Source organism: Aquila chrysaetos, chromosome 24 (genome assembly GCF_900496995.4).
Source record: "Aquila chrysaetos chrysaetos chromosome 24, bAquChr1.4, whole genome shotgun sequence".
Taxonomy (NCBI): Eukaryota; Metazoa; Chordata; class Aves; order Accipitriformes; family Accipitridae; genus Aquila; species Aquila chrysaetos.
This window is the reverse complement of record NC_044027.1, coordinates 4,724,028-4,738,321: the sequence shown is the minus strand read 5'-3', so window position 1 is coordinate 4,738,321 and position 14,294 is coordinate 4,724,028. Positions and strand designations below refer to the sequence as shown.

The following is a 14,294-nucleotide window of genomic DNA, read 5'->3' as shown; positions in this document are numbered from 1 at the left end:
CTCAGAGGCCCTTTTTGGGTACTGAGAGGTTACGGTTTGTGGGTCACCACGCTGGGGAGCCCAGACTGAGGCAAGAGCCTCTATGGGTGAAATCAGTCTGGTTGCCAGAGAGATTTTGCCCCAGTAGAAGTGGTAAATCTCTGCCCTGCTCACACTTCTCTGAGCGCTGCCTGCAAGTCCTCACCCTTCTACAGGAGCATAGGGATGGGGAAATGGGAATGAATGGGTGGGAAAGGGGTGTGGTGGCCATTTCCACCGGTTTTCCCTGCCTGATGACTCGTGAGCCTGGAGCAGGGCAGCAGCTCGCACCTTTTGCACGTCTTGCTTGCACTTTTCCACTTTGTCCTGGAGCTTCTTCTGCTGCTCAGGGGTATTGGACTGCTCTGCCTTGCTGTTGGCTTCCCGGGTCATCGCCAGCTTCTCTTCCTTGCATGCCAGGTGGTAGGCTTTCTTGGCTGTCTCCAGCTGTGGAGAGGAGAAAGAAAAGACATCAGAGTAGCAGTCACAGCATCCCTCTGCCTGCGGGGAGGTGCCATCCGGCTCTCCCAGCCTGGACCGGGCACCCAGAGCTGGAGCTGGGAGATGGCACGGGTGCCCCAGGACACGCTGCGCTTCTCCTCTCACCTCCTTGAGCTTCTTGGCCCAGGGCTTCTGGGCTTTCCGGAATCCATCCTCAGCCTCCTTGGCCTCCTTGAAGCCTCCCATGATCTGCTTGTGGTAGGCATCCTTCTGCCAGTTCTTGACCTTCTCGAAGTCGTCATTCAGCAGGCTGTTCTTCACCTCCTGGTGCAGCTCGCTCACCTTGTCCGCCTCCGTCATGATGGCACCCCATGCCTTCTCCAGGCTGCCGTACTGGGGACCTGGGGGGCAGAGGGGACACCTGAGTGTCACTCCACAGCCCTTACCCCCTCCACCTCTACCAGGTGAAGTTGTGACGGTGCACGGGGACCCATGGGACCCAGGTGTCCTGGGGGGGGTGGACTCCCCCTGGGCAAGCCACAGTACCTTTCTCAATGAGCTGCCTCCACCGCTTGGACCAGTCGGTGAGCTGCTGGGCATAGGACTTCTCGATCTTGGCCCGCTCGTGCACGCAGTTCATGAGGTCATTGCAGAGCCGGTGCCCGTCGTCGATCCGCTTCACCGTGCGCTTGTAGTTCCCCACCTGGGAGGAGGATGGGGACGGGGACGGGGACAAGGACAGGCAGACATGGGAGCTGTGGCCAGGCTGCCCGGCTCAGCCCCAGATGGGGATGGGGGAGGCACTGGGCACTTTGGGGCTGCAGGTGTGGAACTTTTGCTTTGGGGCTGCTCAAACCCCACTCCTTTCGGTCCCCTCCATCGCTCTGTGCCCCTCGGGGTCAGCCAAGTTGGAGACCTCCAGCAGAGCTGGCTCGAACACTGGAGCCACCGCAGCAGGGATGCCCGGAGGCAGGGCTTGCTGCAGGAGGGGAGGGCAGCACTGTCCCCCCCCAGCCCAGGGGACACCCTGGGATGCAGTGACGGTGGCGGGGGCTCCGCAGGAGGAGAGGGCGGCCGGGGCTCACCTCCCAGAAGCTGTCGGTTGTTTCCTCTGCAGCCGCTGCCGACTCGTCGTAGGAACCCGACATGGCTCCCGGCGCTGCCTTGGGCGTCAGTGCGGGCGCTGGGTGACTCTCGGGCAAACACCAGCCTCATGCACTGAGGGGAGAAGAGGGGGGAGTCATGGCGGGGGGGAGGTGAGCGGGGGACCCCCATCCCTCCTGCCCGCAGCACCGCAGGACAAGCATCCATCTGCAGAGGATGGGGATGGGGATGATGCCCATTCCAGCTCTGGACCCACAGACCCTTCCAGTGCCCGCCACGCGCCACTTGCTCGGTGCCATCCAAACCCCCCAAAGCTGGCTGTGCTGGGAGAGAGAATCGGGGGGAGCAGCACGGCGGGGAGCTCACCGGCCAGGGGCCTGGCTCGGCACCACGCGTCCCTGGGGAGCCACGGCGTGGGGCGAGAGGCCGTGGCGGGGCCAGGGCGGGGGGGATGCACTGCCCAAAGAAATTCTCGACCCAATATTCCACCCTAATCCGTCCTGATCTTCAGAAAAACGGCATCCCCGGAGCGTCACGTGGCCCCGCTGCATGGCTTAACCCTTTGCCGCTTTGCCAGGAGCCGCGGCTGGGGATGGGGCTGGGGGCTGGTGGGTGGCATTGGATGGGGATGGAGAGGGGACCGCGGTGGCCGTGAGCATCCTCATCATCCCCATCCTGCCCCGGATCCGGACAGTTCTTCCACAGGAAAGCGCTGGGCCTGTCCTACATGGCATCTGCCCCAGGATGGGAACAAAGTGGCTATGAACTGCCCCAGTTTCCTCTTGCCACGTCCCCAAAAGGGCTGTGGGAGTGGGATGTGGCCGTGGTCCCTGTGCACCATCACTTCACCCGGGGAGATGGAGCAGGCAGCGGGAGACCTGCATCCCACCCTGCACCTGGGAGAGGGTGATGGGGCGGGAAGGCAGGGCTGGGGGGGTGCGGGTCCTGGTGCCCCGGTGCCCACCCATGGGGAACAGTTTAGTGGGTGCCCACGCTCTCCAGCTGTGTGCACAGCTGGCCCCGAGGAGCCCACGGGCTGGGGCAAGGCACGGCCCCAGGAGGACGGGGGACCGAAACGGTTACTAGAGCGCGGCGCAGGGCTCGTTGTGCTGGAACTAACAGGGCCTGGCAGGGATTTAGTGATATAACCAGGGAGGCACCAATCCCCGCCGCCCTCCCCAGCCAGTTAAAAATAAACGCATGACTGTCCCTCGCTCAGCCGCCGAGACGCAGATGGATGGGGGACCGCGGCGCAGCCAGCACCGTCCCCCCGCAGCCGGCAGCACGTGGCCCCCGCGCCTGCCTGGCACCCACCGCCCTCCCCACCCGTGAAAGCGCCCGACCCCAACACCCACAGGCTGCCCCAGCGCACCCACGGCGGTGGCAGAGCGCCCGGTGGCACGAACGCCCCCCCCCGAGGGACCCCGAGCAGGCAGCGTGCCACGTGCGGCCGTCCCTCCTGCAAGCCCCGGGCACGGCGCGGCGCTCAGCGGCCGGGGTCTTCGCTTGCGCCTCTGGTCTCTGGTTTTTCGTTTTGTTGCAGAGGCTGCGCTGGCACGGCAAGGGCACCCTTGGGGTGACAGCCCCAGCCCGGGGCTGGGACAGGGACCCTGGGGAGGGAGCACACCCACGGCTGGGGGTACCCTGGGACCCACCAAGCCTCCCCCACCAAGCCGCCAGAGCCGAGGCCGTCGGGCGCTGCGGGACGTGGCTGCCGCAGCTCCTTCTCCTCGCCGTTACCTGGTCTCAGCCGCGGCCCTGGGGGTTATTTTTGGCTCTGCATCACTTCCCAGCTAACGCTGCCGCCTTCGCGCCGCTCTCCTGCCACGTACCCCCCGCCGCCCACGCGCGACCATCCTCGCGCGCCCACGCCGGCCCGCGCGGCGTGTGCCTGCCCCTCGCCCGCCGCCCCCGGCCCCGCCGGCGCAGCCCATCGCTTCGCATCAAGGCGGCTGGCGGTGATGCCCCGGCGCCCGCAGTGCCGGCGGCCGAGCCGCGGCGTGGCGAGCTGCCAGCCCCAGCCACGTGCTGCCGCTTGGGCACCCTCGGCCGAGGGGGCTCCGCTTGGCTCCCCCCCGCCACCCCCCGGCCCTACGTTTCCACGAAGCTGCCGGAGAGAACCCGCGAAGCGTTTGGCATCGAGCGACGGTGAAGTGTGTCCCGGCTCCTGCCCCCGCGTGCCCTTGGGTTGCTCCCGCAGCAGCCGCCCCCCCCCTCCCCGGCACCTCTCTCCCCGTCAGCCCACTCGGCGCTGAGAACCGCCGCAACTCGCCTCACCCACCGGGCAGCTCCTGCCGCTGCCGGTGTCGCAGAGGGGTCTCTGCCCTCCGCGGGGGCCGGGGACGCGGCCGCCGACCCTTACGCAGGCGGGAGGCTGCTGCAATGCAGAGGGCTGGCGCCGCCGACGCCGCGGGCACGGGCAGCTGCCCGTTACTCCCACAACCGGCAGCCCTCGCCGGCAGTGCCCTGTCCCCACGCAGGCAGAGACAGCCCGGTTTTGCTGTCCCCTGCCCCTGGCAGAAGAGCCTGGGTGCCTGGGGCACGGAGGGGCTGCAGAGCTTTGGGCCAGCCGCTGGTCCAGCATCCGTGCTGGCTGCCTCCCTGCCTCCTCCGGCTCCCCAGGGCCCGGGAAGGACGAGAGGGACAAGCTGGGTACCCCGGGGGGGGGCCAGCTGGGCCACTGACTCTCCCTGCTCTCTTTTTCTTTGCCAGAGCTTTGCCTTTGCTGTAACACCGCCATTAAATGCGCAACCCCCCCCCCCCCGTGCAGCGGCCTCGGGGTGCGCTGTCGAATGGGGGTGCCCCATCCTGGGGTCTGGGGTCCCCGGTGAGGTGCCAGGCACCAGCCCCAGCCCCGGGGAGGCTCTGTTCGGGCGGCAAGTTGCTCTGCCTCCAGGTTTTTTGGTTGCCTTGGCCCCAGCACCTCTGCTGCAGCCAAAAAGCAGGTGATGGGGACGTGCTACAAGGAACAGGCAGCTGCCTGCACGTGTCCCCATCCTGCCTGCTTCCACATCGGCTGAGCCCGGTGGGGACCAGGGGCCAGGAGGGGCTGCAGACCCTCGCGGTGCGGGTTCTCCTGCTGCCAAGAGCCCTTTGCAAAGGCAGGACGGGGGCAGACGTGCTGCAAGGAGGGGAGGGGAGCAGAGAGCCAGCCTGTGTCCCCATCCCTGTCCCCATCCTGTCCCCTGAGGCAGGAGGTTCCCACTCGTGGTAAACGGGAGAGGGCCGGGTGTCAGCCCTGCTGTGGGGGTGCGAGCGCTAACGGGGCTGGGAGGGGAGTCAGAAACTAATTATTGGTGAAACCATCCAGGGAAGGGGGAAGCCATGCTGGGAGCTGCGCTCGATCTGCAGGGATCAGGGCAAGCAGGGAGCTCCCAGACACCAAACCCGAGCACAAACTGATGCAACGCACGACGTTTCCCTGGTGTAAACCCCTTCTGGAGCCGCAGCATCCTGACACGGAGCCGTGGCCCAGCCCGGCCGGTGCCACCCGAGCCGAGGGCACTGAGGACCCTTGCTTGCCAGAGCACGTGAGCTGGGGACGGGACAGTAATTTGCTGCACGCTGTTGCCTTGTAGTTACCCGGGGACTCCCGGCAGTAAAGCTGAAGCTCAGCAATTGGAAAGGACCCAATGGTCTGAGCCAGTTTTATTGCAATTAAATGCTAGGACTGACCTGGCCTCTCTAATCAAACTGTCTATGGGCTGCAATGTGAAATATTTGCTACATTTTGGCTCCTTTTGTAAGCACACAAGGCCGAGGATGAGTGCAGGGGTTTAGGGGGAGGGAGTTAGGCTGGGGTTCAGGTTTTTGGCCACGGGGAAGGTCATTTGCTCTCCCTTATCTCAGCACGGGGCTGGTCGAGGGTCTGTCGGGGGGGTGCAGCACCAAATGCCACCGTGACGCACCACAACTATCACCACATGAAAACCACTCGTGGCAAAGACAAATGGACTAGAAATGGCCGAGGAAGCCCAGGGGAGCCTAGCAGCAGCATCTCCCACCACACAGCAGCAGCTCCGGTGCGGAGCATGCAGCTGCATCGGCCGCCGGCGGTACCCATCCTCAGGACCGCATCCACCGTGGGTACCAATGCCCACGTGCTGCTCCCGCTATGGCCAAGTATGGGGGGGGTGAGATCCCCCCAGCACGACGGCAGGTCCTCAGGCAAAGCTGGTGATGCTGATGTGCTTCGCCAGAGGCTTTGCAGCTGCAGGAGCTCAGCTTTGACCCGGCTGGGTGGCTGTGGGTTTCCCACCGGCGCAGGGCTGGTCCGTGAAACCCACGGGGCTGGTGAGGGTCGCAGCCCAGGGAGCGAGGGGGGGTGCAGAGGGGTTTGGCTCTGGCTTGACCGAGCCGTTCCACAACCCCCCCACCCCCAGAGCCGACGCGGACCCTGGAAGGAAACGGTTAAGCGGGTGCTGCTGATTCACGCTGGCAGCTCCGCACCAGGCACTGGGTGAGGAGGCAGGAGCAGAGCAGAACCCAGGGCTCAGCAGCCTGGAGGGGCGTGAGCAGCCTGAACAAGCATCCCCCCCCCCTCGTTATCAAACCGAGCCCAAGGCCAGGCGGGAGGTGAGCCTGGGCCCTTCCCAAGCCGCCAGATCCACGCGAGCAGGCTGCGAAAAGCTCATGTCAGGGCTCCATCCTGCATCCCCTGGCAAAACCCCTCTGGCTGCAACATGAGCAGGGTTGGAGCCCTGGGGCAAACAGCCAAACCGTGGCCAGAACCGTGGCCAGACTGGAGGGGACGGGTGTCCCCCATATGGAGGGTGCTTCTCTGTGGGATTTAGGCCAGGGCAGTGCCGTGGGGCTGGCTTGGACCCGGTACACGCGGTTGCTTGAGCGGTGCACGAGGTGGCTGCGAGGGCAGCAGGTCCCTGGAGGTGGCCCGTAGGTAACGGTGGGAAACTTCTGGGAGCCACTTTTCCAGTGAATTCTGTGCAGGATGCGCTTGTGGCAGCCACCTTGTTTCAGCCGGGGTCATCTGCATTGACCAGGGGGGTCTGAGGATTGGGGGGGTCTGGCTGCAACAGGGCAGGTCAGGGCTTGCAGGCTCCCCAAAACCGGAGCTTTTGCAAAGTAGGTTCAATGATCCAGGAATGTTACCGGGAGCCACGTGTCCCACGTGCGGACAGGAGGATGCCCACCTTGCTGGCTGGGCTGGGGGCCACGTGCCGTAGGTGCTGCTGGGTTGTGGAAGCCAGGAGAGATGCGTCTGCTCCAAGCCCTGGCAACAAACGGCTTTGCACATTGTGCACGCTCTGCAGAAACCCTTCACCTTCCTCCGTGCTCCCCAAAGTTACCCTGCTCAGAGCGCAGGACACCCATCAAAGTCTTCTAGGGATTTTACAAGCCTTGTGCAAAGATTTCTGGAAATATGCGTGCCATTTGCAGGTAACGCAAGTGTTTCTCTCCGGGGGACCTTGCAGCCCAGCTCAGGTACAGCAGATGTGCCAGGAGTGTGGATAGGCACCGTGGCGAGGTGCAGAAGCAGGATTGTCAACCCCATGCATGCGCTCAGGCCGGGGGAAGGGAGATAGGGCTGAGCCTCAGCTTGTGGGGTTTCGACTTGCCTTCCAGCTCTGCAGCTTTCCTCAGCCTGCCGCCTTAGCTTGCCGCTGTAAACAAGGATGCTCGGACTCTCGAGCAGGGATTTTTGTGGTCCCAGGAGCGGGGTTTAGGCAGAAATCCAAATATGAGGTTTGCACTTAAACCGAGAAGTAGCAAACAACGGTGATGGAGGATACGGCGGTGCCATCCCCTCGCTTCCGCATCAGGGAGGGGGGAAACCAGAGCATCACGCGCTGGCACGGGGAGGGGGTCCTGTCCCCTGTACCTTGGCAGGACAGACCAGGGGCTGGCGGTGACAGAAGGTGAATGGGGCTGCCGGGAGCAGGGTGATGTGGAGGGACAGCCCGATTTTAGCTGTCTGTAGTGAGGGAAGGAGACTTGGAGCCGGAGGGGGCTCAGAGAGGGGGTAGGAAAGCCGGTGGGGGGGGGGGGAGCAAGGGGGAAGCTGGGGGGACAACGGCAAAAGGAGGGGCTTCAGTGATGGGGTGAGGCGCTCATTTGGGCAGGGGGACAGCGATGACATGGACAGCACAAGTCCCCCCCATCATTTGCAGCTGGGGAAACTGAGGCACAAACCCGGGAGTGTGGCAGTGTCGCAGAGGGGGTGTCCCTTGCCCCGGCACCCCATCGGACGCACTCGGGGGGTGAAGGTCATATCCCCCCCCCCGGCCTCCCTGGCTTGCAGAAGGGATCGGGGGACACAGTGTCCTGCCCGTGGCTGGCGGGGGGGGGGGGAGATGCAAACCCACGCCGTACTGCCCGCTCCTCGCACAACATCCCCCCCGCCCTCCCCCCATCCCCACAAGGCACCCAGGCATCCCCCCCCCCCATCCCCACCCGCGCAAAAGTCCCCCCCCCCCCGAAACCCCCATCCCCACAAAGGACCCGGGCATCAACTCTCCCTTCCCAGGCTACCCCCAGCAAAGCCCCCGCAGGGGTTAGCGCTTACCTGGGTCGGGCGGGGGCGGGGGGGGGGGGGGAACGGGACACGGCCACGGGAACCCCGGGACGGGGATGGTTTTGGTTTTTTCTTTTTTTTTTTGGGGGGGGGGGGGTTGCGCTGCGCTGCGCTGCGCTGCGCTCCGCACCAGCCGTGCAGCAGCGGCGGCGCGCACGGCCGCGGGAACGCGCCCTGCCTGCAGCCGCCCGTTGCCGTGGCAACCGGGGGGGGGGGGGAGGGGGGAGGATGGAGCTTCTGCCTGCAAAGGTTGCAAAAACCCTCTCCAGGGGATGGACACCCCCCCCATATCCCTCACACCCCCCCCCCCACACACACATCCCCACCGCCGCCTTGGCCTGCTGCCCCCCCCCCCGGGTCTGCACCCACCCCAGGGTGCTACATTGCTGCCAGCTTCGCCCCCCCACCACCACCACCCCGCTGAGACCCTCACCCAAGGCACGGACCCCAGTCACCTGCCCCCGGTGCCAGGTGGGTGCTCAGCACCCAGGGGACAGGACCACCCCACTGCGTGGGGTGCTGCGGCACGGTGGGGTGCCAGGAGTCCGCGGCCGGGTGCGTGTGGGTGTCCGGCCCCACACGCACCCTTGTCGCTGCGGGGCTTCGTTAGGGCCACGAACGGGATCCTTCCCCCCCCCCCCCGGGCTGTGCTGCTGGGGAGGGTCTTTGGGGAGCCGAGTGGGGGGTACCCAGCGGGTCCTCATCCTGCTGCTCCTTGGGTCCTTGTCCCTCCTGCACAGGACGGGACAGAGCAACGCGATCTCTCCTCTCCTCCCCCGGGTGCTCTGCCACCTCCACGGGTCCCGGGAAGGGGCTGCAAGGAGGTTTTTAGGGCTGAGCCGCAGCTTTTGCAAAAACAAACACCCCAAAATGCCTTCAGAGAGGCAGCCGGTGCCGCCTCCTTTGCCAAATGTGCCAGCTGGGAACAGGCTGGCGGGAGAAGCAGAAACAGTCCTTCCCACCTGGTAGGACTGGGGAAAGAGGGGCTGGGAAAGGGGGTGACGGGGGCTGCACCCCCCTAAGGCTTCTTTGAGGCCAGGGAGCAGGGCAGCTCCCTCCCCACTGCCATCTGCCTCCTCCAGAGCCCGGGGGGCTTGTGCCCGGGGTCACCGGAGCTTGTCACAGGATGCGGGTCCTGGGCTGGAGCCCACGGCCGGGGCTGTCGGGGAGCCCGGAGGATGCGGGTGGGGGTGGCGATAGGCACTGTCCCCCCTCTCAACTGCCCGAATGCAGCGCGCCTGCATTTCCCCCAGCTCACGGGTGATGTCAGGGAAATTAAAAGCCAGCAGGAGATGAGCGCTTCCAGCCGAGTAACCGAAGCCGCCCGCAGAACCTGCAGTAATGAGGCTGTCGGGCCGCTGCCGCCGGGATCGGGTTGCCCGGAGAATGCGACTCGGTCCCGGGAGGCTCTGCTGGCCTCCGACGCCGGCTCAGCTTTCCCCTAATGAGCACCTTCGACTGCTTAATGAAGCTCCGTGGGGCTCTCCATCCCGCCCGCCTTCCGGCTCCTTCCAGCTTCGTGCCATCCAAGCGTATCTTCCCACCTCGTGGCCAGACAGAAAGGCCCCCGAAATATTTCATGCCCGGCTGCAGCTGGCAGCGGCGTGCGAGACCCAAGCCATCTAATGCTCCCCAATCCTGACACAGGAGCGGGGATGGACTGCGGTTCCTGCAGGTGCCGGGGGAACTTTGCCTGTTGGTGTTTCAGGGCGAGGAACTGGAGGGTGCTGTTTAACTGGGCATCATCCTTGCATGCAACGAGTTGGCAGTTCTCAGCGCAGGGTCGCTGCAGGCGCCGCCGGGTTGTCCCGGCTGCCTTCTGCCCTGACAGCATCCACGCTGCAGAGGAGCAAATGTTCTTGGCATTAAGCACTGGGTGACAAACGCTATCCGGGAGGGTGACGGGGGGGGACCTCAATGACTTGGGGGGCGTTCCCAGTGCTAACAGCCTATTGCCACCAGCTTTGTGGCAGATGTGGTCCATGCAGATAGGACTGACCCATGTCTCCTTCCCTGGCAGCTCAGGCTGCTCGGTGCTGGTAGCAGGCAGGAGCCTTGCCTCCACAGCACGAGGCTCCCTCAATGAGTGTCAGCCGGTTCCTTCACCAAAAATTTGGCCACAACAAACTTTTCCCTGGCTCTCGCCATCCCACCGCTTACTATTTCCCGCGGTAAGAAATTTCCCCTCCTGTAAAATGAGTTTCCTTGTGGGAAGCAGCAGCCAGTATTGGCAGGAAATAAGCCCTGATTTATCGGGCCACTTGCCGCTCTGAAATTATGGCTCTTCGAGCGCCACAGCAAACTGAGAAGAAAAGCAAATTAGCCCACACCGTGCTCTCGCGGCTGCCAGCAGCCTGCCTGCGCAGTGAGTGCGGGCAGGAGAGGAGAGAAATGCCACTAGCTATCAGCCGCTCTGCCCATCACCCAGCCACGAGTGCCAGCCTTTGCATGAATAAGGGGGGGATTTTCAAGCGTGGCCTGCTCCCATCTGCCTCCCTAGCAAGGAAAGGAAAATGCAATTCCTAAATCACGGCAGAGCCCCCTGTTATGGTGCTCTCTGCTGAGCTGGCCGGTACTGGGAGCACTGGGAGAGCCCCCAGCCCATGGGTGCTCCAGGGCAGGCTGACTGGGGATGAGCGCAGAGAGGGATCCTGGCATCCTGCTCTTCCCGAGCCCATTCCTGGCCTCCTGCTGCCCCTTCCCACTTGATGCTGGGAGCAGAGAGGAGCCTGAGCTGGAGCTTGTGGAGCCGGGTGGGACCAGTGCCCCATGCTTGCCTCATGCGCAGGCTGTGCCCCCGCCACGGATGTGCTGCCGGTCCCAGGAGCCCTCTCGGGCTTGCTGAGAGAATGCAAGCGCAGGGCTATTTTGCATCTCTAATTAGCAGCAGAGGATAATTGGCCGCTCTGCAGCAGTTACGCAGAAAGGCAGCCATTGTGGAGGGCCCCGGCGCGGGGCAGGTGCTGCCAGAAACCCAGCTCCCACCAAAACAATCCCCTTCTTGTCCGCTCATAACGGGCCCTGGGGGCATCCTCCGAGCCCTTCCGAGGAAGGGGCCAGGGACAGGACATAAAGGCTCCATTTTTCCTGGAGAACTGCGTGGAGCTCGGTGCAGGCAGCTGCCCGGGAGGACCCCATACGTATTGCCCACGGCCACAGTGACGGCAGTGCTGGGGCCTCGCTGCCTCCTTCCCCCCCCACGCTGTGCCATGCCGAGGGCAGACAGATGCCATCTCGGCGTCTCCGGAAAGCTGCTGGCTGGATGTGGCCTCTCCTTCTCCAAGACTCATCTGCAGAAACACGGCAGGGTCCTGTGTTTGCCTTCAAGGTGTTGCACAAACACCAGCCGGGCTGGCTGCCCTGCAGGGACAAAGTCTGTCCCTGGGCAGAGCCGCTCGCAGAGGTCTCCTCCTCCTGCCGAGCTGTGCCAAAGGAGCCCAGCTCCATCCCAGCTCCGTCACGGCCCCGGCAGCATTGCCTCCCGGCACGGCCAGGGGGACCAGAAAGGTTGGGGATGCGGGATTTCCAGCAAGGGGGATCCCACGTGGAGCCAAACCCAGGCTTTGGCTCGCTGCAGGACGTGGCCCCGGTGCAGACGCACTTTGCCGGCGCTGATGTTCTCTTCCCTTTCTCGCCCTGCCCCTGTGCACGTCACTAATCGATGCTTGCCAGCTGCCCGGGCTTGCCTTCCTCAATCCTTTTACAGTTAAATCCAGCTCCCGTCCTGCTGCAGCCCCTTCGGCAGCCGCGCACCCTGGGGAGAGGTGGGAGAGGAGGGGGCCAGCGCCAGCCACGGGGTGGTCATGGATCGGTGCAGACCCCGGGGCAGGGTCAGCACCTTCAGCAGTGGCCGAGCCAGTGGCTGATGAATTCCCCAGTTTTCTCTGGGCTCCTGCAATGGGAACACAAAATCCTGGGAGGTAGGAAGGACCCTCAGGGCTTCAGCCGGGGTTTTGGGGTCAGGCATGGTGGGAGCCGCAGTGTGGCACCGAGTCCTTGTTTGGGGCCAGCGGTGCAGTCCCCCGGCCGGTACAGCTGTGCTGCGGCGATGGCCTTGCCCCAAATATTTGGCTTAGGGATTGGGTTTGCCTTGGGAAGGTGGTGCGGGGGCCGAGAGAAGCAGGAGCAGCCCAAGAGGCTGCCAGGGAAGCTCTAATCCGTTTAGCAAAGCGCTTGCTTTGCCATTTCCAAGGCAGGCGCAAGAGCCGCAAAGAGGAGATGTAGGCAGAGGTGGGCAGCGCGGCAGGATGAGGCGGGCAAGGGCAGCTCTCCTGCTCCATAGGACAAGCTGGGAGATGCATTTCTCCCGGGGGTTGCTGCAATTGTCGCAGCATCCCAGGGGCTGCCCTGCACGGGGCGGGCGGGGGGGGGGGTGTCCTCCCCCCAGCTCCATTCCTGCTCTCCCAGAGAGGAAGAAACGAGGTGATAAAATGGTATTAAAGCCCCAGGATGGCATCAAGCAGCTCCAGGTGCCTTGGGATGTGCTGCATCCATCAGCCCCTCCTGCCCTAGGGCTGCACCAGCCTCCAGCTCTGCCCCGGGCAGCCCGAAACACCCAAAACGCACAGGCACAACCCCCGGGTGGGTACGAGCCTCCCCCAGCCCTGTGCACCCTGCAGGGACCCCCGCTGCTCCCTCCGGCTTCCCGGGGCAGGCAGTGGTCCCTCCAACCACCCTGCTCAACCTAGCGCAACCCCAAAATCACAGCTCTATTGCTCCATGTGCCTTCCAAGCTCACACCCTGGGGGCAAATGTGGGCTAGGAAGGGGGGGGGCGAGCATTGGCCCCTGCCTGCAGCTGGGAAGGCAGAACCCCCCGGCAGCGCCTGGGCTCAGCCTAAGCCGCCTTGCGGAGCCTCAGCTCCCTGCCAGCTGCTCGGGCGTCCCGGTGCCCGGGCCTGCGGCTGACGGGATTAGGGAGCTCCGTGGGGGGGGCTCTGCCATGAGCTCAGCTCTAGAGCACCTGGGAGCTGGGCAGGGGCTGAACCCCTTCGGCCGCAGGGTTTGGAGCAGGAGCCTGTGTTTCTTACCGGGTAAGATGATGCCAAACACGTCTCGGGGAGGTGGCGGGGGGGGGGGAAAGACAAGCACAGTTGCTGCCAGCCCCCCCAACCGCAACCTGTCCCAGCTGGGGTCCCAGCCCTCCCTTGTGCATCCACGGGGGGGCTGGAGGGACCCCGCGCCCGGAGCTGAGAGCAGCGGTGCCAGCCCCCAGCATGGCAGGGCAAGCGTGGCCCTGGTGCATCCCTGGCCCTGCGGTCAGCCTGTGGGGCCAGCAGCCCCCCCATGGAAGCCCCCCGGTCACCCTGGGTGCAGCGGGTGCCTGAGTTTGCTATGGGGGTAATGGGCACAGCGTGCAGAGCGGGGCCGTGCAAGGGCTGGTGCATGCTGCATCCCACCAGCCCCGCGGTGTCACGTCTCGTGAGCCCCCCCGAAGCTCTGCCCTCTGCCAGACCCCTGCCCAGACCCCTGCCCAGACCCCTGCCAGAGCCCTGCGCCTCGCTTCACACCAGAGCCCAGCTCCCCCGGGAGGTGCAGGCAGCTGGGCAGCGACCTGCGGGACCCAGACTGCCTTCCCACCCTGCCAGAGACGCCGCGAGGCCAGGAAAAATGGGTGAACCTGAAATTTGGGGGGGGGGAAACCCGAGGCGGATGGCGAGCCCCACTCGGCACAATCCGGCAGAAGTTGGAAATTGTTCAAAATGGGTCAGGGAGCTGCTCTGCCGACGTGGGTTTCATTTCCCAGCAAGCAACCACCGGCACGGTGTGGGGGGGGACCCCCATTTGAAACCCACCACCGGCCAGGGACCACCGGAGGGGACTGGGGGTGACGGCACTGTCAGGGCGCACCGAGCCTCGAGCATCCCATCTGCCGCCTGGGGACATCGCCGCCGTCGCCTGCCGTACGCTGGCAACCCTCGCGGCGGCAAGCCCCAGCCAACCCACCCACGCCAACCTCCCGCCTCGCCGGGAGCCAGGTCAAACCCCAAATCTGCCGGGAGCCGCATGGCGGGGTACCTTTGGGACGTGGGGACGCTGAGCGGAGCGGGGCTGGCTGCCTCTCGCGCGGGGCCGGTTCTGCACATCGGCTGGAAGGTCACGGCAGATGGGGAGGAGGGGGGTAAAGATCAGCGCGGAGATTAGGGAGGCATTTTTAGCCAACCAATCGCCGTCCCGGCGTAACGACTCCTTGGCCGCAC

General features: G+C 64.9%; 1 protein-coding gene across 3 annotated transcripts in view; it reads right to left on the bottom strand.

The window, feature by feature from the left end:
• The window catches only part of PACSIN1 (protein kinase C and casein kinase substrate in neurons 1), a 17,839-nt gene extending 3,545 nt beyond the window's left edge, over positions 1–14,294 (bottom strand). The window contains exons 1-5 of one of the 3 annotated variants that reach the window (XM_029999520.2): positions 14,113–14,294; positions 1,545–1,677; positions 1,006–1,162; positions 625–860; positions 310–465 (exon numbers count right to left, since the gene is read on the bottom strand). In XM_029999520.2, coding sequence (XP_029855380.1) covers positions 310–465; positions 625–860; positions 1,006–1,162; positions 1,545–1,607 — 612 coding nt within the window. In that variant the 5' untranslated portion in view covers positions 1,608–1,677; positions 14,113–14,294. Of the gene's footprint in view, positions 1–309; positions 466–624; positions 861–1,005; positions 1,163–1,544; positions 1,678–1,929; positions 2,110–8,086; positions 8,185–14,112 lie in introns of those variants that run through there. The other 2 variants (XM_029999522.2, XM_029999521.2) reach the window with 2 other exon arrangements.